Raw genomic sequence first — 24,917 nt, 5'->3', positions numbered from 1 at the left:
AAAAAAAACATGTATACACCAATCGTGAATAAACAATTAATGATGTAATGCTTGTATTCAAAGGGGCGAAATGGAAAAGGTTCCATCTATGTGTGGGCGTCTGGTAATGGTGGCCGTCAAGGTGATAATTGTGACTGTGATGGATATACAGACAGCATTTACACCATCTCTATCAGCAGCGCTTCCCAGCAAGGACGGTCTCCCTGGTATGCAGAAAAATGTTCCTCCACACTAGCCACAGCGTACAGCAGTGGGGATTACACTGATCAGAGAATAGTAAGTGGAGCGAATACTGATATTCATGTGTAAACCATGCTACAGGCTAGTTATATGATATAGAGGTTTACATTGATGTTCATATATTGTATACAGGGAGATATTCAAAGTTGATTCCTGGAAAAAAAAATGTATGTAGTATAGTGTATTACTTTTATTTTTCAGTGTCTTTTTAGCTCTATGCTAGCAGCAATGGTGTAAAACCCATAGGTAATTGTACTTATGGCAACCATATATTATCATCATCATCATCATCAGTTATTTATATAGCGCCAACATATTCCGTAGCGCTTTACAATTGGGGACAAACGTAATAAACTAATAAACAAACTGGGTAAAACAGACAAAGAGGTGAGAAGGCCCTGCTCGCAAGCTTACAATCTATGGGACAATGGGAGATTGACACATGAGGTTAAGTATACATTTTGCATCTTGGCCCAGCCAGACTGCAAAGGTAGGGTGACTCATAAGCTAAATGATCCTGTCACACAATAATGTTGGTCCGGGGGTAGTTGTCTTGTGTGAAATTGTGTAACAGGCTAAAGGTAGTGAGGTTAAGATGGTGGTTGAGGAATATTATACGCTTGTCTGAATAGGTAGGTTTTCAGAGAACGCTTGAAAGTTTGTAGAACAGAGGAGAGTCTTATTGTGCGAGGGAGAGAGTTCCATAGAGTGGGTGCAGCCCAAAAAAAGTCCTGTAACCGGGAATGGGAGGATGTAATGAGGGTGGATGAGAGACGCAGATCTTTTGCAGAACGGAGTTGCCGAGTTGGGAGATATTTTGAGACAAGAGAGGAGATGTATGTTGGTGCAGCTTTGTTGATGGCCTTGTAGGTTAGTAAAAGTATTTTATATTGGATTCGGTAGAAGACAGGCAGCCAGTGTAGAGACATACAGAGTGATTCAACAGAGGAATAGCTATTTGCAAGGAAAATCAGTCTTGCCGAAGCATGCAAAATAGATTTTAGGGGTTTGAGTCTGTTTTTGGGAAGACCAGTAAGGAGGGAATTGCAATAGTCAATGCGGGAGATGATTAGTGCATGAATTAAGGTTTTAGCAGTGTCTTGTGTGAGATATGTGCGTATTCTAGAAATGTTCTTTAGATGTATGTAACATGATTTAGATATAGAGTCAATGTGGGGAACAAAGGATAGGCGTGAATCAAGGATTACACCTAGGCAGCGAGCTTGTGGGGTGGGATTTATTATGTTTTTCTCAGCATATTCCTTTAAAAATTCAGGTAGTATTTGCTTATAATTGTTTTTATTTCTTTATAAGAATTTCTATGGTACCAAAGAGACATTGGGGTCTATCTTCTAAAACTAAAATTGTAGCTTTAAAAGGAAAAACAAGGTGGTAAAAGTCACAGATAGGCCTGGGCAAACGATATCTCTAACCAGAGTTCCAAGTCTTTATACAATTTGTTCAGCCATCTCCTCAGAGCTTAAATTAGATTATGAAAAGAAGTGTGGAAATAATAAAGTGAGACATTGGAGGTCATTTACAAAATAGAATTTTTGCAAATGTGTGCGTGTTTTATTTTGCTAAAAAAAGAATAAAAAAAAAAGCAGCACACTTACATTGGGTTTTCGGGACTGTCCCGACTCTGTGGGACCTTTTAATGTTTGCTGGTCCAGCAGGAAATGTGCATGGTAGAAAGAGTAAAAATATTACCATGTTCTGCATGCTACCACTTTAGGACTTTGGGACTACCCAACCAGGGATGAGCTGGGCCTATGGGTGTGGGTATCTGCCCCCAACCATTACATTTTGACATAGCTTGGCCCAGGAAGACAAAGCTCCCTAGCAGCTCCAATTGTTTTTTCACTCATTTCATTCCGCCTTCCTATTGGCTGCAAGATGCGACCATGATTAATCTGGATGTAATGTTAATGAGTATGATGACTTCTGTCATACCCAGGAGATGGCTCCATTGAATAATAGCATTAGCCTTGCTTGGGACACACTATTTCACCTTTGTAAATGACTTTTAATGCTCAAAGGTATGAGGATAGAAGGGGATCATCACTTGGGTTGCAAACTCAAACTTGTATTCAGAGCCACACATGATCTATATTTATTATAAATTTCACCTGGTTTCTATAAGCTACTGAACTTGTATATTTATATTGCACATGCTTCTGAAGACTGAATAAGTTGGATGAAGGAGCATGTTAGGGGCAGGGGCAGGCTGGGCTAGGTGGCAAGGGGCCTCTGCCCCCCTCCCCCGTCGCCTCCATGCCAGTTACATAGTGGGCTACCTTGGGCTGGATCACTGGGCTTCCTGCACTTGTTTTGCTTTAAAATGTTCCTAATAGGCTGCCAAGTCTTGCCTCCCCTTCCCCCTGGTTAAAAATTGCCAGCCAGCCTCTGTCAGGTGGAGACATTATTGAGAACAAGTATTGGATTCAGATTCAGCACCTCAATTGAGATAAACTAGTGATGCCATCATGACAATTAGGGGAGATTTAAGAGGTGGATTCAATGTCTGTAGTCCAAGAGGGCAGTCTCATTACCCACCAAGCAAAAGCTAAATTTATAATTAGATTTAGTAAAGAAAAAATGTAATTTTCAATGATTTGTACACTTTCTCATTTTGGTCATTATTTAGATAAGTGCCGATCTACACAATGATTGCACTGAAACACATACTGGTACCTCCGCATCAGCTCCACTGGCTGCTGGGATATTTGCTCTCGCTCTAGAACAAAAGTAAGGACTTACTGTGAATTATATCTTGCCAATTGATCTTTTGCTAAATACACAATAAATCCATACAGTCTATGTTGTTACAACAGAGATGACGAAATTCCTTTGGCAAAATGCAACGTTTCATACCAGCAAACTACATTGTGGACATTGTGCTTCAGTTTAGTGTGAATGTTTATGAACATAATTTTATACTATAAAAAGGTCCTTTGAAACAACTTATTTGTTTGAACCAGTAATGAAAGATTATAAGATTATAGATTAGATTGGTTTGTCGAATATCACGTCTTGTTCCACAAAGCGAACCATGGAAAGCTATATTCTATTGTACAACTAAAAAGTTAATAAAAATTACCTATTTTGTTACCATAGAAAGTGTTGCTGTGCATTCTCTGCCTTAAATGTTGGTAATACTGTATTTTAAAGTATTTACTGTTTAGCAACATTTCACAACTAAAATAAATGTAAAATTGTGTATTTCTACCTACTAGTCCTAATCTAACATGGAGGGAAATGCAACACTTGGTGGTCTGGACAAGTGAGTATGACCCATTGGCTAATAATCCAGGCTGGAAGAAAAATGGAGCGGGACTAATGGTTAACAGTCGTTTTGGCTTTGGTCTGCTCAACGCCAAGGCACTTGTTGATTTAGCTGATCCTAAAACATGGAAAGGAATCCCTGGGAAGAAAGAGTGCATTATTAAAGACAGCGACTTCTCACCCAGGTAAGATGTTAGTCATACTTTTTGGACCCTTCTTATCGAAGATCTTGGGGCGTGATGATATAATCTTGGCCACTGGGGTCGTGCTGATGCAATCGCAATGGGGCCATGATGATGCGATTTTTGCCTTGTCATAATGTAAAAAGGATTACACTTATTAATTTAACAGAATTCTGTAGCATGAGTGGTTTTGTGAAAAAGAAAATCAGAAAAAATACTAAAAATATAACTGAATGTCATGCATCATAGGCTTGAAGGACCAGGTTCCATACCTTGCAACGTTTCAAAATACGGATATGTTGCATGAAAGGGGACCTGGCCTCACCCAGCATGCCTAGCTCTTCTGAAGCCCCATGCTGCCCCTTAGATTGATCCCCTCTCCTAAAAACATCCAGACAAAGGTGCCATTGGTTGGGACAGCAGGACTGGAGGAATGCGGTTCCACTTTGTTTCACAAATTCAAAACTACCAGCCGCCAATCAGACATTAGGTTTGTCTACTGTAGATGTGCTCTTTGCCCCACAATAAACAAAGCTCATTTAAAAAAAAAATAAAAAAATCTGGTTTATACAATATACCCATATTACATTAATCTGAGAATGCTGAATGAATACAAACAGATGCCACACTATAGTGCAAAATATGCAGTAATCAAGAACAATTTGTTTTGCAAATCAGCATATTTGGTTATCTCAGCATTAGGATGATATTGGTTCCGTCACATGATTAATCTCACGCACATTTGTTTTAATTTCGCCATGAAAATGGAAGGGGAAAAAAATCAATAAATCAATTTAGATTCATTCATACATTTTTCTATAGCAAAAAATAGCTGTACTTAAAGATGCTGTGACATAAAAATAGATGTATTGTCCTATGACAAAGAAACAAAATTGAATAAGTTATATTTGTGTCAATGCTCCCATAATGCCATGTCATTGGGTAAATTAAACACTGCTGCAGAACATATCATTAGTCTACCAAACCTAAAAATAACTGATTCTGAGGAAATGTAGTCAGCGAGCGTTGCTGGAGCAGAATATTGTACAAATATAATAATGCCACAGTAAACCTGCTAACTCCTTTACCCCACAGTACACATTCCATAATCTAATATATAAATGATTAGTGGAGTCTGTCTGTCTGTGTGTGTGTGTGTGAAAAAAAAAACAAGTTGCAGCGCCACCTGCTGGGCAGAGTTATACACTGACCTACTAAATTCTTAGTGTGTGTGGGAAAAAAAATTCAAAAAGGGCTGAAATTTGGTAGGGCTCAAACTCATTTTCGTGAGGTAATTTTACCTTATGAACACACATGTGTAGAGGCGTGCGTTAGTGTGTGTGTGTGTGTGTGGAAAAAACTATTTTCTCAGAAAGGGCTCATCCAATTGACCTGAAATTTGGTATACTGACTTTATTTGACAAAAAAATTAGAATAGTCAAGTCGGTTAACTTCCATCATCCCCCCTTCCCCCCGTGGGAGGGGTAATAAAGGCTAAATTTACGAGTTGAGGGGTCAAACTCATTTTCGTGAGGTAATTTTACCTCATGAACACACATTAAAAAGGGCGCTTGCATCGGGAAGTAACGATCTTCCCCCTGAGGAAGCCTGGGCTAGGCCCAAATGCATGACAAGAACCTTTTTAAGACCTTAAGTATCTTGATTTGACTAGAATGCACGAGTATCATGCACGGGTTAACTTGTATGTAATATTTATATAGTAGCTTCAATAAGGCACACAATCTGGTTAATTTAATTTTATATTTTATTATTTTGACTATATAGAAAATATATACAGTTTTTCCATATTCAAGGGAACAATATTGCAAGAAAGTACTTTGATATTGGGAATAATATTCTCCAGTACTTTTATCTATGTGAATTTCAGCAAAGTTTTCAGTGATCATATAAAGACACAGTACCGCAGGCCTAGAGCTTTTATGCAGGTCATGGACCTACATCATGACTTCTAATATCCTATTTTAAAAGTAGTATCACAGTAATTCCTATAAAACACATTTCAAAATAAAAACTTATTGCTTGTATAAGGGGTGTCTAAGTTATTCATTCCATCATAGAACACGCAGTGAATCATGTAACACAAGTGACCAAATGTAAGTGATGATATCACTACTAAACAAAAACAAATATAAGGGTCTTATTTAATAACATTTGCCCTGAGTCACTAAGGAGAGCAAAGCATAAAAAAGGATTACATTTAAAATATGGGGACAGATTTATAGTTGGGGTAGGGCATGTCCTAGATCACCTTTAAATTTCAGTGTAAAAATAAAGCTATCGAGTATTTGTGAGCTACATGAAAAAACAGCCAGTGTTTAAGTTATGTGCAGAATAATAAACTAATTTGCACCCCTTGCATTGTAACATGGTTTGTCCCGGAGAACATTTACTCCTTTTTTTGCCTTACGTTCCTTAATGACTCAGACCCATTGTGTCATGTGTACAAATGTGCTAAAACCCATAGCAACCATACTTTCATTTCCTAAACATCACTAGAATATTATAGAATCTGATTGGTTGCTATGTATAGCTTGACTTGCAAAAATGCATTCAACATTGATAAGTATATATAGAGAAAAAAATAGTATAAATAGGGAAATTAAATGTTCTATTCATATAAATTTAATTGATATTTGTAATTTGTATTTGTCTTCAAATTAATATTGTCAAGTAACTTGTTAGATGGCCCATGAAAATGATCTTTGATGAACTTTTAAAAATTTGACTATCCTTATTTGTGCCATTGCTGTGTAGTAAATGACAGAGAAGATAATTTTACCCTCCTTTTTACTATTTTGTTTTTACAGACTCTTAAGATCAGAAGATGAAATCACAATTGAAATTCCTACAAAAGCATGTGAGGGCCAAGAGAATTATATCAAGTCTCTGGAACACTTGCAACTGGAAGCTACTATAGAGTATACACGACGGGGAGATCTTCATATTACACTAACTTCACCATCAGGTACATCATTAAAATATTGAGGAAGTGACACCTTGGTATTGTAGCAAAAGATTGTAAAGGACAATGGGCTCTATTTACTATTATACAACGATAGCTAAAATTTTCTATCACCGCTTATCGCAGCGATAGAAAGTGTTCTATCTCCATTATCTACTTAGAAAATGCTGACTGCTGGGGGAGGGCAGGGGGGGGGGGGGGTAAAAGACTTGAGCTTACACTTACAATGAAAATAGATCAATTAAATGTTTAAAAATTATTTAAAAAATATAAAAAAATAAATAAATAAAATATGTCAATTTAATTGTCCAACAACCATACACCATACTTACCAACTTTTAAAGCCAGCCGTCCGGGAGGGGGTCCGTCGAGGGGGCGTGGCCACGTGGGGATGTGCCGTTAGGCTCCGCCCTGTCAATCATGAGAAATTCTGGCCAATCGCAACAGGGGGCGGGACCACGATGCCGCGGTTAGCCCCGCCCCCATCATCTACAACAACGGGGAGACACTGGATCCGGGATTTTTGCCTGCTCTCTCGGGAGTCCGGGAGAACTGAGAAAAATTCGGGAGTCTCCCGGACATTCCGGGAGAGTAGGCAACTATGCCATACACCTGTAGTCACCCATACAGGGCATACAGTTTTGTCCTCTTATATAGCAAGGCTATTGACACTCCAGAGACAGCTACACAGCCACATATGATATATACACCAAGATTACTGATGCACACAAAACCACAAAGATTACATATACTAGTCTAGCGATGACAGTAAACAAATACACATCCATATAGAAGATATATAAAAAGACTAATGATGCACTACATAGCTACAGAGCTAAATGATATATACATCATGATTAATGATGCACAGTAAACAGTTACACAACCACATATACTTGGTATATACAGTGTAATCTAACAACAACAGTAAACAGCTGCACAGGCACATGGAAGATTTTTACCAAAGCTAATGATCCAGCGTACACCAAGACCAATAATCTACCTTATTCACACAGTTTGTAAAATATAACTGGTCTATCAGTCTACTGGGGTAAATTCTAGTCATTTTAAATTCCAGTCATTTACATATTGAATGCATACACATGAAAAAATTAAAACGTACTGTGAATGAATGTAAAAATAAAAATAAGCTCAGATGTAATAATTACTATTTTTATATGCAGGAACCAAAACCGTCCTTCTGACTGAAAGAGAGAGAGACACATCCACTAATGGCTTCAGAAACTGGGCCTTTATGTCTGTTCACACCTGGGGAGAAGACCCAGCAGGAGTCTGGACTGTCAAAATAACTGATGTGGTAAGAATTAGAAAGAAACTTTAAAGACTCAAACTCAGATTGTCATATCTGAGTTTGTATATAGCGTGATATGTTCTATTCTAGTCAGCTAATAAATCAAATGCGAGGTGAAAGTGACAAGGTTTTTACACCACTGCAATGTTAATATTTCCTCTATACCTAGAAGAGATGCACTCACTGCCTGCTCCCAAGCTTAGGTCCAATGTATATTAAGAACAGACGTCATCTCACCCAAGTAATCAATAGGGTCAGATCACAATGCATTCCTGTTCTTACTTACATGAAAACAATTCCATAGCTATTGCTAGCTTGTTCCTATTTTCTGTACATATGCTGAATCCCTTTCCGTTACCATTTCCTAAACAATTTTGTAACATTCACTTTGTCAGGATTCCCAATAAAAAACATAGAGAGAGTGCAGTGAAATGAAGTGGTTTTTATTAACACGGGTTACACAGGTTTCAGGTTGCAGTATGGTAGGGTATGGCAGAAATAGCTAAAGAACACAGTGGATAATAGATGCAGAATGTGGTGGTCCGCAGGACTTTACCACGGAGTAGTGGAGATGGCACACAGGGTGCGATGGTCTGCGGAAAAAGGCACTGAAGATTCAGAGAACAGGTAGCAATAATCTGCAGAGCGTTACCACAGGATAGTGGAATAGACACAGAGGCTGTGATGATCTGTGGATAGATGAGCTGGGAACATCAGAGAACAGGTAGTAATAATCTGCAGAGCGTTACCACAGGATAGTGGAGTAGACACAGTGGCTGAGATGATCTGCAGATAGATGTGCTGGAGATTGCAGACAACAGGTAGCAATAATCTGCAGAGTGTTACCACAGGATACTGGCGTAGACACAGTGGCTGAGATGATCTGCAGATAGATGTGCTGGAAACTCAGAGAACAGGAGCCAGGGAACAAGAACAGCAACACAGGTAAATGCAACAGATGATCTAGAAAAGGTTGCTTGGGCCAGGCAGGCTTATATAGGCCAGAAGCAGGTGTTTAAGCTTCCAGCAATAACGAGGCAGGTAAGAGCAGTCTAAATACCACAGTGGCCCCTTTGGTGGATAGTGGTACTACAGGCAGGCTACAAATATATACAAAGATCCAACAAAGTACCTGCAGACAGGAGCTGCAGGATGCAGGTCATGACAGTACCCCCTTCTTTAAGGGCGGATTCCAGATGCCCAATTTACCAGGAATGGTCAAAAAAGTCAGAGTCATAGTCCAGAATTGGGCATGTAGTAGAAAAGTCTCTGTGCAAGGACTGAAAGGGTATAGAAACCAAGCCACAAGACAGTTGAGACCCAGAAGACCCTTTCTGCTTTGCTTTCCTTTTATGAGTCTTTTTTAGGACACAGGGTTGTTTACATTGAGTAGAATATGAAGATAACTCCAAGGCTTGGGCAACTGGAGACAAAGAAGATGGCACAGAAGACATGCAGGGAGTATGAGTATGACCGACAGGTGCCAGAGCAAACTCCTTGATCCCTGCCTCAAAAAAAATCTGCAAATCAGAAAGAATGGGATCTCTGGTCTCAACAAAGGGGCTTGCCCATTCCAGAGCTTTTCCGGTAAAGTTGGATAACAGGTAAAACACTTGCTTTCGTTGGGTATCTAGGAGGTCAGGTACCGATGGAAAAATAAGACATACAAAATTTTATAAGAGCATTAAATTGCTGAATATCCCCATTGAAGAAAGGTGGTTGGTTGAGCAAGGGACTTGAGCATCTCGGGTTAAACATACGCCTTTAGGGACTCGGGCAGGACACTCTTGGCAGAAGACAGCCCGGACTGGGCAGACGACTTGGGAGGAGACCCGAACTGGACGGACGACTTGGGAGGAGGCGCGGACTGGGCGGGCGACTTGGGAGGAGGCCTGGACTGGGCAGACGGCTTGGCAGGAGGCCCTGACTGGGCGGACACGTTGGCAGGAGGCCCGGACTGGGCGGACGCGTTGGCAGGAGGCCCGGACTGGGCGAACGCGTTGGCAGGAGGTCCGCACTGGGCGAACGCATTGGCAGGAGGGCCGGGTTAAACATATGCCTCTGGGGACTCAGGCAGGACACTCTTGGCAGAAGACAACCCGGACTGGATGGCCGACTTGGCAGGAGGCCCGGACTGGGCAGACGGCTTGGCAGGAGGCCCGGACTGTGCAGACACGTTGGCAGGGGGCCGGACTGTGTGGACGCGTTGGCTGGAGGGCCGGACTGTGCAGCACTGTGAGAATCCTCAGAGCAGACAGCACTATGAGAAGCCTCAAAGCAAACAGCACTAAACGGTAACTTGGGCTGAACCGCATGGAATTGCAACTCGGGCTGAACAGCATGGAATGGCAACTCAGGCTGAACAGCATGGAATGGCAACTCGGGCTGAACCACATGTAATGGCAATATCTCTGGAGATGACTGGAGGGACAGGACCCTCTCTGGAGATGACTGGAGGGACAGGACCCTCTCTAAAGTAGGCTGTAAGGGCAGCGCCTCCTCTGGAGCAGGCTGCAAAGGAAGCGCCCCATTTGGAATGGACTGCAAGGGCAGCGCCCCCTCTGGAACGGACTGCAAGGGCAGCGCCCCCTCTGGAACAGACTGCAAGGGCAGCGCCCTCTCGGAAGCAGACAATGTCTTTGGAACGGAGACAGAAGCTTGCAACTCAGAACTGAAGACAAAGGCTAAAGACTTGAGACCAGAAGCAGAGGCTGAAGAATCGTGAGCAGAGGCAGAAGCAGAGGCTGGAGGTTCAAGACCAGAGACAATGTCTAGAGACTCTGCACTGGAGACAATAGCAAGAGACTCTGCACTGGAGACAATGGCAAGAGACTCAGGACCGGACACAGTGGATGGCACCTCAGAGCTGAAGGCAGAGGCTGGGACACTAGAACAGGAGGCAAAGGCTGGGACCTCGGAACAGGAGGCAGAGGCTGGGACCTCGGAGATGGAGCCAGGGACTGGCACTTTGGAGCAGGCGGCCCGAACTAGCATATTAAACCTCATCCCAGGGAGCAGAACAGGCTGAAGTGTGGAAACGGGAGGCACTGTGTAAACAAATTCGTAATGAGGAGGAGAGTAAACTGGAGACAGTTCTGTAGAAGGTCGTGGTCTACAAAGTGGACAGTCTTGTAAAAATGTACATCACTGGCACAGTAAAGACATAGTTTATTGGTCCTTCTGCACCATCGCTCCTCCTCGGTCAGGTGGCGGCGTGTAGCACCTGAGAGCCTGCTGTTTGCTACACTGTGCTTTTTAGTGGATTGCAAACTTGTAGAGACGTTGAGAGGTGCCACTTGTACAGATAAATTTAGTTGTTCCTTAGGTGGATCCAGTACCTGGCAAAGAACTCTTGACTCCACATTATTGCAAGATACAGTCTTTGGAGGATGTACTGCAGTGATATCTTTCTTCCTGGAAAAATAATTTGTCACTCCAGAGTTGGTATCGGAGCAAGATGTACTTGGTATAGAAACTGGAAGTTGTTTAAGCACCTTAATTAGGAAAGAGGACACTTGAGAAATTTTTAGGGCGTAGCTGGAGAATGTCCATTTGGAGAAAGGAAATTTCAAAAGAAAGAGTAGCCATGGTCCCAGGACATTGAATGCTGAGTAAAGCCAATACCCTGGGAATCCTCAAAACAAGTGTGGAAAGTGTGCAACAGAAGGCTCAGTTTAGGGCCAGATCATACTGTCAGGATTCCCAATAAAAACCACAGAGAGAGCGTAGTGAAATTAAGTGGTTTTTATTAACACGGGTTACACAGGTTTCAGGTTGCAGTATGGTAGGGTATGGCAGAAATAGCTAAAGAACACAGTGAATAACAGATGCAGAATGCAGTGGTCCGCAGGACTTTACCACGAAGTAGTGGAGATGGCACACAAGGTGCGATGGTCTGCGAAGCAAGGCACTGAAGATTCAGAGAACAAGTAGCAATAATCTGCAGAGCGTTACCACAGGATAGTGGAGTAGACACAGAGGCTGTGATGATCTATGGATAGATGTACTGGAACTTCAGAGAACAGGTAGCAATATTCTTCAGAGCGTAACTACAGGATACTGGAGTAGACACATTGACTGAGATGATCTGTGGATAGATGTACTGGGAACTTCATTGAAAAGGTAGCAATAATCTGCAGAGCGTTACCACAGGACTACCTCAGGTTACCTCTGTCTACTGGAGTAAACAGAGTGGCTGAGATGAACTGCGGATAGATGTGCTGAAAACTCAGAGAACAGGCACAGCAACACAGGTAAATGCAACAGATGATCTGGCAAAGGTTGCTTGGGACAGGCAGGCGTATATAGGCCAGAAGCAGGTGTTTAAGCTTCCAGCAATAACGAGGCAGGTAAGAGCAGTCTAAGTACCACAGTGTCCCCTTTGGTGGACAGTGGTACTACAGGCAGGCTACAAATATATACAAAGGTCCAACAAAGTACCTGTAGACAGGAGCTGCACAATGCAGGTCGTGACACACTTACTTTAATATTTTCCTTTCAGCTATTATATCATATATTTGCACCCTTTACTTAATGTTTTTAAATTTGCTTTCCAAAATTATGAACATACATTTTTGGATTATTATTTAGTCTGGAAGAAAGCAAAATCAAGGAAGGATTGTTAGCTGGAAGCTAGTCCTACATGGGACATCGACCCGTCCAGACCACATGACCCACCCAAGAGTGTATACTTCCTACAATGTTGTTCAGAATGACCGAAGAGGTGTGGAGAAAATGGTAGACATTGAAAAGGTATTGTAATCACTTCATGACATCAGCATATTGTTCCATTATTTCTACTCCAAAAATTGTTTTTACAATCCTATAAAAGTTCAAAAATTCCTTAGACTAAGAAGAGCACCAGTGAAATCATTATCTTCTTCAATCTCTGAACAACACTTAACACCTCAAAACTTTTATAAAAACATTGTGGAAATTGAAGTAAGACATATAAACATTGATTAATAATTAACTTAGGTATATAAACAGACCCTCCATGAATTACTGACTGAAAGTGCTATGATGGTCTCCTCTGCCTAAAAGTTCACAAGATATCACTGTATAATGTTTATAGCGAGGTAGGGATAGGGGATAGGTATGTTTGTTGTATGTTGTAACCAAAAAATCTCAATAAAAATACTTTATTTAAAAAAATTAAAATAAACAGATCCTCCAACATGGAACACGGTACAAAAGGCTCTGCTCCCTAATTTACCATTGTATTTACTATTACTGATCATGCTATTTACTATTTTTATCTTGGTGTTAATGCAAAAAACTACAGGATTCAGTATCAACTTTGATATTTTCAGTACCGGGTCTATAAAATATGTTAAAGTGGAATTATGAGAATAACGGGGAACACCTAGCCTGCTTGTAATTCAATCATTTAGCTGATTCATTATATTATTATAACAATATAATTTTTATGATCAGTTTATACCATGATGGGGATGTTGCATGACTTCTTACCACTGCAGTCCTTCTTTAAATGCCATTTGATTGCTTGCAGTTCTCCGTTATTTATTTTGTAATTCTTTTCAGTGATGGAAAATTTCCTGGTGAAATAAGCATAAGAGTGAAATTTGTTTTGGGGTTCCAGAGTATTGTGAGAGAATAGAACCATCAACCTCAGAGGCCTCAACCTCTATAATAAAAGGTTGCAGAATATGAGAGTGCCAAACACTGGTGATGGTATAAATATTTGTTTACATTTATTGAAGGCCATATCTGCATATACTTTTGCTTGCATCTCCAGGAGTTGTGAACAACAAGTAGAATAATCGGGCCCAATTTCCAAATGCAATTAGCCTTTAGTGCTGAGGTCAGTTATGAAGTGGACTTGCTTGGAGAAGTGATCCACTACCACCAGGATGGTGTTATCATAGGAGCTGTGGAGGCTGGTGATGAAATCCATGAAGACATGGGTACATTGCCATTGTAGAATAGGCAGGGACATCAAAAGGGTCCATGGCACAGGTAGTGCAGCATTGGATGAAGGAGATGACATTCTTCCTTACAGCTGCCCACCAGAATTCCCAGAGGACCAAATCATTTGCTTTCTTGATGCTAGGATGCCCTGCCAATTGTGAGACATTTTCCCATTGCAAGACCTCCAGTTGGTAGCCATGATGAATTAACCTCTTGTCTTTGAGTCCTTTGAGCACCTTGGAGAGTGCTGCATTTCTACCTGGATCCTGTTCAGCAACTCTTTAGTGATGGCTGCTCCCAGAATCGAGCCTGATGATGTAATGGCTTCACCCTCCATTTTGGTTCAATCAGAAGAGAACTGTCTGGAGGGTGCAAATCCAGGCCAGTATGGGACCCAGGCCAGTAAGCAAACATGATTAGGTTCTGCAGAAAGTTCATATGTTTCACCCCCTGAACATACTGAAGGCTCTTATGATCGGTGAGGATAGAGAGAGCAAATATGGCACCTCCACTCAGTGAGAGCCATGATGATGGCCAGCATATCCTTATGTGTACAGAAGTGAAGAAGCGAAGGGCATCTCAACTTTGAGTGTATAGGCCTAACAGGGGTCAGGATACTGAAGTATGGGTGCAGAGGGGAAGAGATGTTCAAGGTGCCAAAACCCTGTTGTGTCTGGATAGTTCATGTATCCTTAGGAATCTCCTGCTTGGTGAAGGTGGTTATAGGGCTAACAACTCTTGAGAAATTGTGGCTAAAGTATCTGTATTATTTTCTAAAGGCCACAAACTTCTGGATTGCTTGAATCCCTCTGGGCTCCAGTCAATCCTGCAGTGTCCTAGGAAGTTATCTCTAGACTGGTTGAAGGAACATTGTTTTCTTGGCAAATATTTAATTGTCCAGGAGCCTCTGCAATACCTCTCATGCGTGCTGGTGAAAATTATATCATTCAGATACATAGGAACTGATGTACTCATCTATGTCCCTAAAGAAGGCATTCACATATGCTTGGAAGACATTTGGGTCATAGCACAGGCCAAATGACATTACTGGTATTTGTGGTGGCCACCTTTTGTTTTGAAGGCCATCTTCCATTCATTCCCTTCCTGGACATGAATCAAGTTATAGGCCCCTCACTGGTCCAGTTTGGTGAAGATTGTGCCCTTATGGAGCATCTCAAAGAGGTCAGAAATCAGAGGGAAGGGTTATTGATTCTTTTTATTAATTTTGTTGTGCTCCTGGTGGAGTCTTAGGGAACTGTCTTTCTTTGCCACCCAAAAAAGAATACCAGATGGGTCCTGTACTCCATAATTAACACTATTTTCATGGTCTCCTGTATGTAGGTGGTCATGGCCTTTGTCTCAGGCTCAGACAGCTGGTTTTTCCTGCACCTTGGTGACATGGGGGGAGACCTTTGCCTGCTTTTTGTCAATGGCCCTGCTGAAATCTTGATACTCCACAGCAGCCCTTTTGGTCTATACTTTGGACTCTTTAGTTAGTAAAACATACTTTTGCTGCCTTTGCAGGTTGTAGAGGTGTGGTTTGTCATTAATACTCCTCGCCTCAGGGAATATCAAAAATTGGGTTCCGCAATAAAAACAATTTGTCCGTCTCTCCGCTGTGAGTTCTCGTCCTTGGGCAAAGAAAAGCTCCCTAATGATATAGGCTCCTCAAAGCACTCAGCTGGCAGGGCACGCATCATTAGTGGATTATGAGCTAATGGAAAATTTTAGAATTTCAACCAGATATTGGCATTTCCTAAACCAGATGACCTTTCACGACAGTAAAGGTATAGGCTTTTTCTACATGGATAACCTGGTAAAACCTATTTTAATTGGTTCTTTTGTATCTTCTCAGGTTTGTACTGGAAGAGAGACATAGGTGGAATGGGTGGAAGCAGAAAATCCTCACTCCAGCTTTCTCTCTCTAATTCTGGTCAATATTAAAACCTAGTTGCATAGTACTTTTCAAAGGATAAGGTGGAAATTATAACCATTTAATAACTATTTTCATTAATTAACTACTCACAAAGGTAATTTCCAATTGACCCAGTAAATACTCTGCTCTGAAATAACGGTTTGTGTTAGACATATACTGTATATCACTATATATCATTCACATGTACACTGTAGCAGACATTAGCCCCAATATCGTGTCATTGCCATATCTCCCTTCACTGTCTGTTCCGACATGGACATAAATAACTCTAAGTTAATTAAATATTGTATGTTCTTAGGTTTAATAAGCTCCTTTTTTGATATTTGAGCAAGGTACTCCTTTCCTCCCCTTCCCGTTCTTTTTCTTTTCCCACCCTTTTCTTGATATTTTATACGTTTAAATATGTTTAAATGTTTGTGAAAATTGACGCACTGAGCTTTTTTTGTTTGATATTTAATTATTGTTTTTTCTTATTATTGAATAATTTTTTGTTCATTTGTATTGATTGTGCATGCTGAATATTAAAAATAAAAAGTTAAAAACAAAATTAGTTGGGTTTTAGATAGAATCATAATATATCACATCATTTGTGGATGAATGCATAAGTAAGAAATACATCTTTACACAGAAGGTTGCCATGTTATTTGTGGTTGTTAAATAGTAATATAAGGAGCACTACCAAAGTTCTGCTATCGAAATCTTGCATAATTAGAACTACACATCCAATCAAAATGAACAAATCCACCAGTCCCAGTTGTATGTGCTATTCAAAGATCCACAAGATTTTCCAGAAGTAACCACTTTAAAAAAAAATACATGTTCTATGTTTTATATGGCATTATATAATAATCTCATTAGATAATAGCAATCTTTATCAATGATAGATGAACAAAAAGATCCCACCGCATTGGATAATAATCCTCCCAGAATCATCCAGAAAGTAAAATAGAAAGTATTGGATGGAGAAAGTGTTTACTTACATACTCCAAATTATAATGATTTGTCTGCAAAAGTCTTGATATAACTCACAATAGTTGTATATACAAAGGTAGGACAGTGCTGCCCGCACAGCTGAGTTACTCACAGTAGTCCAAGTTCAGTATCTCATAACATGCACCTCTGTATATGCCACAAAACCTCCCTGGCCATCATCCAAATCAGTGTGTGATTAGAGGGTACATTCAATTGCCAAAGGATCAACATTCTTGAAATTTAAATTGTATCAATCAGCTGTAGCAGCGTATGCGGTAGAATAGCAGTCAGTGAAATCAAAGCAGCTACCTGCAGAATGAAAATAGCTAAAATAACTGACGCATTTCTCCACATGTATTCACTGGTTTCTTCAGAGCTATAAATGTAATGCCCTCAATAAGGCAACGTTTCAACCAGACACCTCCAATCAAAAGCCATTCCTTGTTAAGAGCCCAAAAATTACTACAGATATCTAAATCTAATATGCACAATAAAATAACAATTACAAATGCTAGTTGCTAAATCAATATAAAACCATATAAATGAATAAAACTAAAACTTCAAGTTTAACATTGTTCCTAAATTACAAAAAAAAATAATATATATAAATAATTTGTCGCTACCGGGTACATTTGGGTGCTTCACTAACCGCTGCTACAACTTCAGCAGGTACTGTACCTGCTATAAACTCTATGGGGCATATTCAATTAGCTTTCCGGTCTGCGGGATCGCACCGAACCGGGCAGCGAAGTCAATCCACGGTACCGTAATAACGTGGATTTTCATTCGCACCCCATAGGGTTTGGTACAAAAATCTGCGTTATTGCGGTAATCGTATTACCGGCAATTCTGCGCAGGTTCCGTGGTAACGCGCGTTACCGCAAACCGGAAAGCTAATTGAATATGCCCCTAAGTAACAGCTCTTCTGTATGTTGTTTTCCTAAATTACAATACCCACCTCCATTTCCATCCATCCTCCAATTAGCATTTAACAATTTTAGGAACAGTAGTTCAGTAAAAGCATAAATGCCCCAATAAGACCTTTAGACCAGAGCATCTGCATTATGAAGGTCTCTACAGAAGACATTTGTAAGGGCTACATCTAAGCTGCCCACATGTAAACCAGGTGATGAGCGTGACTGTACACAGACGTACCATTGATTTATGTTTCTACTTATTTCAGGAACCTGTCGATGAAAAATTAGCTACCGCAAAACCAACCGCTCTGGCGAGCGATGAGATGGAAGACGAGGTAAAATCTAAAGCTATTCTACATCTTTTAAAGAATGCCTTCGACAGAGACGGAGCTCCAGAAAGACTGACTGAAATTCCTATGCACCATTACTATTACGCGCTGGACAAAATAAGCAAGCAGCCAGATGTGAAGGACAGAGAGAACAGCCTATACAATGACTATATTGATCGATTCTATAAAAACAAAAACTACAAGCATAGAGATGATCTTCTATTGCAAGCTCTTCTGAATATTGTAGAAACAAAGTCGTAGAATTTATTTTACTTCACAATGTTGGAAACATGCCACCATCCATTATAATTTTATTTCGTAAGTCTAGATTTCCATGAAATTGGCCAAAAATGAGCATTTTAAACATACTGTATGCACAACCAGGAAAGAATCAAGCCGACAAAATCAGTGTGGAATTCTGTAGATAGTCCATGAGGAAAGCAAAATACACTTAGCATAAACCGGAATATAAAATAGTACTTTAGACATACGATTCTTCAGGAACCAGGGGTGTAACTAGGCATTCATGAGCCCCAGAGCAGTGCTTTGTAATGACCCCCATGTACTGCCCAATGGTGGAAAACAGAGAAGATGTAACTGCCTCAGCTGCTCCCCTGCACCTATGGTGGTTACACCTTTGTTGGGAACATCTATTATGTTAAGATGTACAACTATATACATTTTGAAATACAGATAAATCAGTAAGGCCCAGAGTGTCCTAACAAAGGTATTGAGAGAATATTATGAAACCTGGTACACAGGGAACTGTACAAGGTGCCATAACACAAAACAACCAATCAATCGTTTGCTGTCCTAGTTACTACTTACATCTGCAAGCATATTGGTTGTTATCCATTACAGCACTATTTAATGCTGTTACCTGTGTGGCAGTTTTCAGAAATGTCTCGCATTGTGTGATCCTGTAAACAGTGAAAAGTAATCACACACATTCAAAGCAACCTTGAATATACATTGCACCAGCAATGGAAAGAGACCTTGAATATACATTGCACCAGCATTTAAGTCTAGTCAGGGGCAGAACAGTGCATTGTTGAGACCCAATAGCAAAATTTGCACAAGAGCCCGGCGGTCTAGCATTGCTATGCTCTCAAAAGTGCAGAGCAGGAGCCACTTCTGAGCTTGCACGGTCAGGCACATCAGTCCTGCACACTCTAAGAAGAGACTTCTGCCATGCTCTTTTGAGAGTATAGCTTAGGCTTCGGGGGTGAGGCCTAAGAAGGGTGGGTGGAGCCAGCATTGCCCCCTTAAACTCCGGGCACCATAGTGGCCGCACTCCTGGAGTTCCGTCACTGAATCCAGTCAACATCCACTGGTCTTAAATCTTAAGTCTTAAATCTTAAAACTTTTTGTTGTGACCACACAGTTATTTACTTCACCAAAATGTTGTATTTTTCTTTTGAAAAAAAAAGAAACTGCAGCATTTAATTTCCTTGATTAAAATGCAATTCATTATGTATCTAAAATGATTACAAAATAATATTACAACAAAATACAACTTTGAATTCCTTTTTTCACTTGAACATTACATCCAATTCTGTAAATTGCTGATAAATTGATCAAGCTAATAATTCAGAAACATTTGGATTCTATAATTTATTAAAATATATATTATATAATATTATATTATTTAAATCATAAATATATATATCTAAATGTCCTATATTATACCATGCACTTAAAGCAGCAATCCCACATAGATATATTATTTTCCTTCTACAAATCATTAACTCATTTTCAAAATCTCTCTGGAGGATATGATATATGGCTGTCAGTTACACAAACTCACAGCTCTCAGTATGTTATGTAAAAGCAGTGAGGACAAAGGGAAAAAATTAACATTAAATAGAGCAGACAGAGCTCAGAGGGGTGTTCTAAAGCCTCTCTAGTCCAGGGGCGGATCTAGACTTTATGTTTAGGGGGGGCGATTTTGCATAATCACGCCCCTCCTTTACTGTGATTGGCTGGCTCGCATTTAGCCCCGCCTCCCCCTTCCGATTGGCCCCTCCCCCTCCCGTTTTGGTCGGCGGCTGGGACCTATTTTAAAGATAGACTTTCTGCTGCTAGGGGGGGGGGGGGCGAATGCCCCGATCGCCCCCCCCCCCCTGGATCCGCCACTGCTCTAGTCACTACATCATATGCCATGTGACTGTGGTTGCCAAAACACAATTTATGGGATTGCTACTTTCTTCTAGGACAAATGTATCATCAGTAATAATTTTTAATTGTTACTTTTCTATTTTTTATATGTTATACAGTGCTGGCATCGCACAACACTTATAAAATCAAACAGTAACACAGTGAAAGATAAGGACTCTTCCTGTAAGAAATTAATAAATTGTAAAATGGGAGATACTCAATGGGTATGTAAAAAAACAAGCATAAGAATTTTATATTATTAAAAATAAATATTGCCAGAAATATAACTTTATATAATGTGCTACATACCATAGGTCTTAAGATGCGTTGTTGCCCCCTCCGGCAGTGGGGTAATAGATAAATCTGCAGTATTTTTTTTAACACAATCAAACTATAATATATAAAACTATCAAATATATGTATATTTTATTTTTCCCTGTTTACATTATTTATTATTTTACTGTAATATTTTATAGATTACATAACTCAATGTAGCAACAGGAACATTTTTAAGATATTTTAAATTGCACTTGATCAGAGATTATTTTTTACACCAAAATTATTTTTCATGGTAATAAATGGGTAAAACTTTGACCGATTGGTCCATTATTTAAAAATATTAATGTGTAACAAAATTGACCCAAAAAAGTAATTTTACGTCAGTGGGTTTGAATTCTTCTGCAAAGTCATTCATGCTTAGGACTTTGAGCTCACTGATATTAGGCAGATAGTACCATGGTGGGGTCGGGTATGTATTTGCTCAGGTATACTCTAGGGTATCTAACAAACCAAAAAACAATAAGCCTGGGGAATAATGTACAAAAATTAGCATTTGGCACAATAACATATGTATGTTATATGCATTAGTATTTTAAAAAGTTGTCAAAAGTTAACAATTCTGTAATGATAACCAGTTCACATACAACCTAAAAACAGATTTTGCATAGAGTAAAATATATATTAGCACAACCCATATGATAGAAATCATGTAGTAATAGTGCCTTCTACTGGCTAACTTTAGAACTACACAGTGTTAATTTCAATAAAGTGTACATATCGCCTAAATGCAGTGGAGACGTACAATTTGTAAACCAAAACGACATTCAGCCGACCACATATCTAGAAATCAATGACATTGCAAAGCCGCTGGTTCCTAGTAAATTGATAGGCTTCAGGTATATTGGATCCGCCCACAACATGGCTGCTTCCACTGTGTGTAGGCAGCATGCGCATTTTAGTTGGTCACTGTGAAGAAACCAAAAAAACTATATGTATGAAAACAAAACAAAAATGGTCATTGTAAAGTACTGTAAATTTTTAAACAGTTTTAAAAACTATTATAAATTGTGTCAACAAAATTGTTCAACACTAAATATACATTTCATCAAATAAAGTCTTTCAAAATGGCATGTTCCAACAATAGTAAAAACATGTGATGTGATGTTATAATTTATTTTGTCTGATAAGCATAATACATTGTGGAAGCAGTTATCTTAGTGTGTGTTTTTAACATTTAAGTGAATGAGAACATGTGGGTGAAATAAACCCAAAAAAAATTCTATTTGATAAACAATTTTATGCAGATAAATAGTATTTCTCTAATGTCATCATGATGCTGATACACAGATTTACAGTTTGCTCAGTGTAAGAACTTCCCCAATAAAAAAAAGAATCAGAAAGATAATTGGTTATAAAATGACATTTTTGAAATATGTAAGGATAACTCTTTTCATTTTTCATTAAACAGATTGTAATATGAAACAATAGGCTGAGGATTGCTAGGTACTGGCACCAAAGACTTATGCTTCAAAAAGGACTGGACTGGGAACAAAAATTGTCCCTGGCATTGAAAGCAGTAAGAGCCCATGATAGGAGTGGACGTAAATGCCATTTTTCGAAGCCAACAGCCGCTAGTTCCAACAGCGGTGAATCTGATAAAATAAGTCAATCAGTGACAGTAGGGCTCAGTGAGAGTGAGGCAGCGCTGGCCCTGTGTCCACCAGCTATTCTGGTGCAGACTGTTAGTTTGATGGCACATTTTTCCCAATTGTTAAAGGGCACTGTCCCTTCCAATGGGACACTGCACCTTTAAACGCCTCTACTTCAAGGCAGGGCTAGTGCATTTTCCCCCCGCTTTTGGCAGGTTCACAGTCACAAAGCCACAGAGTCCTATCGAATCACGATCAAAGCCTATAACTGGGACAGAAATGCAGCTCCTAGTCACCAAGCTACACACATTTCCAAAGCCCAAAACAATTCCACTCAATTTTTTATTCTCCTCAATATCCTATGGTATAAGATAGCTGAGGGTGAGTGAGTGAGTGTCATTGTCTTCAGCTCTTGGTGTAGGTGGCTAGCTATTTAAATTTCTATAGCTCTGTGTGTTAATAGCTGGTATAGTTAATGTTCAAGGTGTAAGTAGTGTGAAGTGCTAGTGGTGTACTACCGGATAGGGTTGTAGTATTTGTAAATGGTAATACAACGTGGAATGCTTGATTACTTAGTTGGGGTTTTTAATATTTCCTTAATGTCAATAGCTAGGGGTTTAAGATGTTTGTAGCTTGTGAGAGGTAGTGAGGTCTATTATATTGGGTGTTGTAATTGTGAATTGTGGTAAGTGATCAAATGTGTGAGTGTGTTTCTATGGTTGGGATGAAATTTATGTAGGTGGAATTGGGTGTAGCAAATAGCTACACCCTATTACACCACTTTAAGAATAACCGGTCTGATTCTATTAAGAATGTCGGGCCTGATTCATTAAGGATCTTAAATGAAGAGGATCCTTATTTCAGTCTCCTGGACAAAACCATGTTACATTGCTAGGGGTGCAAATGAGTGTTCTGTTTTGCACATAAGTTAAAGACTGACTGTTTTTTCATGTAGCACACAAATACTTGATAGCTTATTTGGACACTGAAATTTAAAGTTGATATTTGTGTGCTACATGAAAAAACAGTCAGTATTTAACTTATGTGCAAACAGAACACTCATTTGCACCCCTTGCAATGTAACATGGTTTTGTCCAGGAGACTGAAATAAGGATCCTCTTCATTTAAGATCCTTAATGAATCAGGACTGTCATTATTAACATAATTACACAGCGCACACAATAGCACGTACACAAGAGTAAAAAATGATAACAAATTCTGTAAAGCAGTGAGAAGGCAAAAGTTTGTAATAGGCAGATGGTAAGATACATTGCGAGGGTTGCTGTGAGTTTAATCACAAATGTCCCATGCTGCACCTCACAGTCCTCCCCCTTTTTAAATCCAGTAAAGACGTATGATTGTCCTACTGCTGGGCAATCACAATTGGCTACAACAGTGCCAGATGGGTATTAGGTGTAATAACTGGCTCATTCTGACAGCATAGTCCATGAGTATTTTTGTGTTTTCTGTCCTTTTTGTGAGCAATGGAGAAATTATACATTTGCAGAGCCAACTGCCATTGCAACAGCCGTTCATTGTGTCCTGCAGTCTCGTTGAGCCAGTTGAGGGGATTATGGTCAGTTACAACCAAGAGCTACCAGCCATACAAATAGGGTTGCAAGTTTTGAGTGCCCGTACTATCGCTAAACACTCTTTCTCAATGATGGAGTAGGCAACTTCCTTAGCCACCAATTTCCAGACCAAATATGCTACCGAATGTTCTTGACAATCATCCCTGACCTGTTTCACCACTGCTCTCAAACCGCATTCCCATGCCTCAGCTTGTACAATGAATCGCCGTCGGAAGTCAGAGGCAGCTTGTACAGGGGACTTGGATAATATGTCCTTAAACTAGTAGAAGGCTTGGTCCCACTCATTTGTCCTCTCTGTTTCATGAATTTGTGCCACAAACTTACCTGTTCCTGTGCTGCTGATTTCCCTGTCTCTGTGTATAGCTCAGCACTTCCTGGTTTGGGCGGTCACATGATCGCGGCTGGGAGGTGGCATATACTATCTGCAGACTATATAAAGCTCACCTGGACACTGCAGCCTTGTCAGAGCAACAAGTTACCACTTGGCATCTGGCTCTCCCTCTGTATCCTTGTGCTGCATTCTAGTGTTTCCCTGTGTATTATCTTTGGCTTGTTAGACCTCTGCTTCTGGACATCAACTCTGCTGCCTGTGCTCCTGTGTATCTGACCCGGCTATCCATACTAACTACTCTGCTGTCTGTGCTCCTCTGTATCCGACCCGGCTATCCATACAGACTACTCTGCTGTCTGTGCTCCTCTGTATCCAACCCGGCTATCCATACCGATCACTCTGCTGTCTGTGCTCCAATGTATCCGACCCGGCGACTCTCCTGTGTGCAGTTTCTTCATTATATCCGACACAGTGTTTTACTGATTACAACTTTGGATTCTTCCAAGTGTGCTGTACCATTCAGCTAACTAAATCCATCTTTACCTCGCTGTATTACGCTACAGCTACAGAGTTCACTTTTCCTGGTCCAGCTTTAATCTCTTACCAAACGTCTGTCACCTATCACGTCAGTGTTACGAGCCGCGGCTCCCCGACGGGCTCGCTTCCGGCTCTCTCAGACGCCCCGGCCGTCTCCATGACGACCGGGGTCTCACTTCCGCCTCTGACGTCCCGGTTGCCTAGGCAACAACCGGGACGCTGTAATGCGGAGGCCGCAGCGCCCGGCCAGCGGGCTCACACCCGGGCATATTCCTGCAGGGAAAG

At 40.3% G+C, this 24,917-nt stretch overlaps 1 protein-coding gene across 1 annotated transcript in view; it reads left to right on the top strand.

Moving 5' to 3' along the window:
• Window positions 1-19,985, top strand: part of PCSK1 (proprotein convertase subtilisin/kexin type 1) — a 61,225-nt gene extending 41,240 nt beyond the window's left edge. Inside the window, exons 8-14 of the mRNA XM_075181283.1 lie at window positions 64-276; window positions 2,888-2,988; window positions 3,477-3,710; window positions 6,536-6,693; window positions 7,875-8,008; window positions 12,593-12,754; window positions 18,025-19,985. Of these exons, the coding sequence (XP_075037384.1) occupies window positions 64-276; window positions 2,888-2,988; window positions 3,477-3,710; window positions 6,536-6,693; window positions 7,875-8,008; window positions 12,593-12,754; window positions 18,025-18,348 (1,326 nt within the window). The 3' untranslated portion in view covers window positions 18,349-19,985. The remainder of the gene's footprint in view (window positions 1-63; window positions 277-2,887; window positions 2,989-3,476; window positions 3,711-6,535; window positions 6,694-7,874; window positions 8,009-12,592; window positions 12,755-18,024) is intronic.
• Window positions 19,986-24,917: the final 4,932 nt, after the last annotated feature.

Source organism: Mixophyes fleayi, chromosome 1 (assembly GCF_038048845.1).
Source record: "Mixophyes fleayi isolate aMixFle1 chromosome 1, aMixFle1.hap1, whole genome shotgun sequence".
Taxonomy (NCBI): Eukaryota; Metazoa; Chordata; class Amphibia; order Anura; family Limnodynastidae; genus Mixophyes; species Mixophyes fleayi.
Note: the sequence above shows the minus strand (reverse complement) of the source record. Positions and strands in the feature narration are given on the sequence as shown.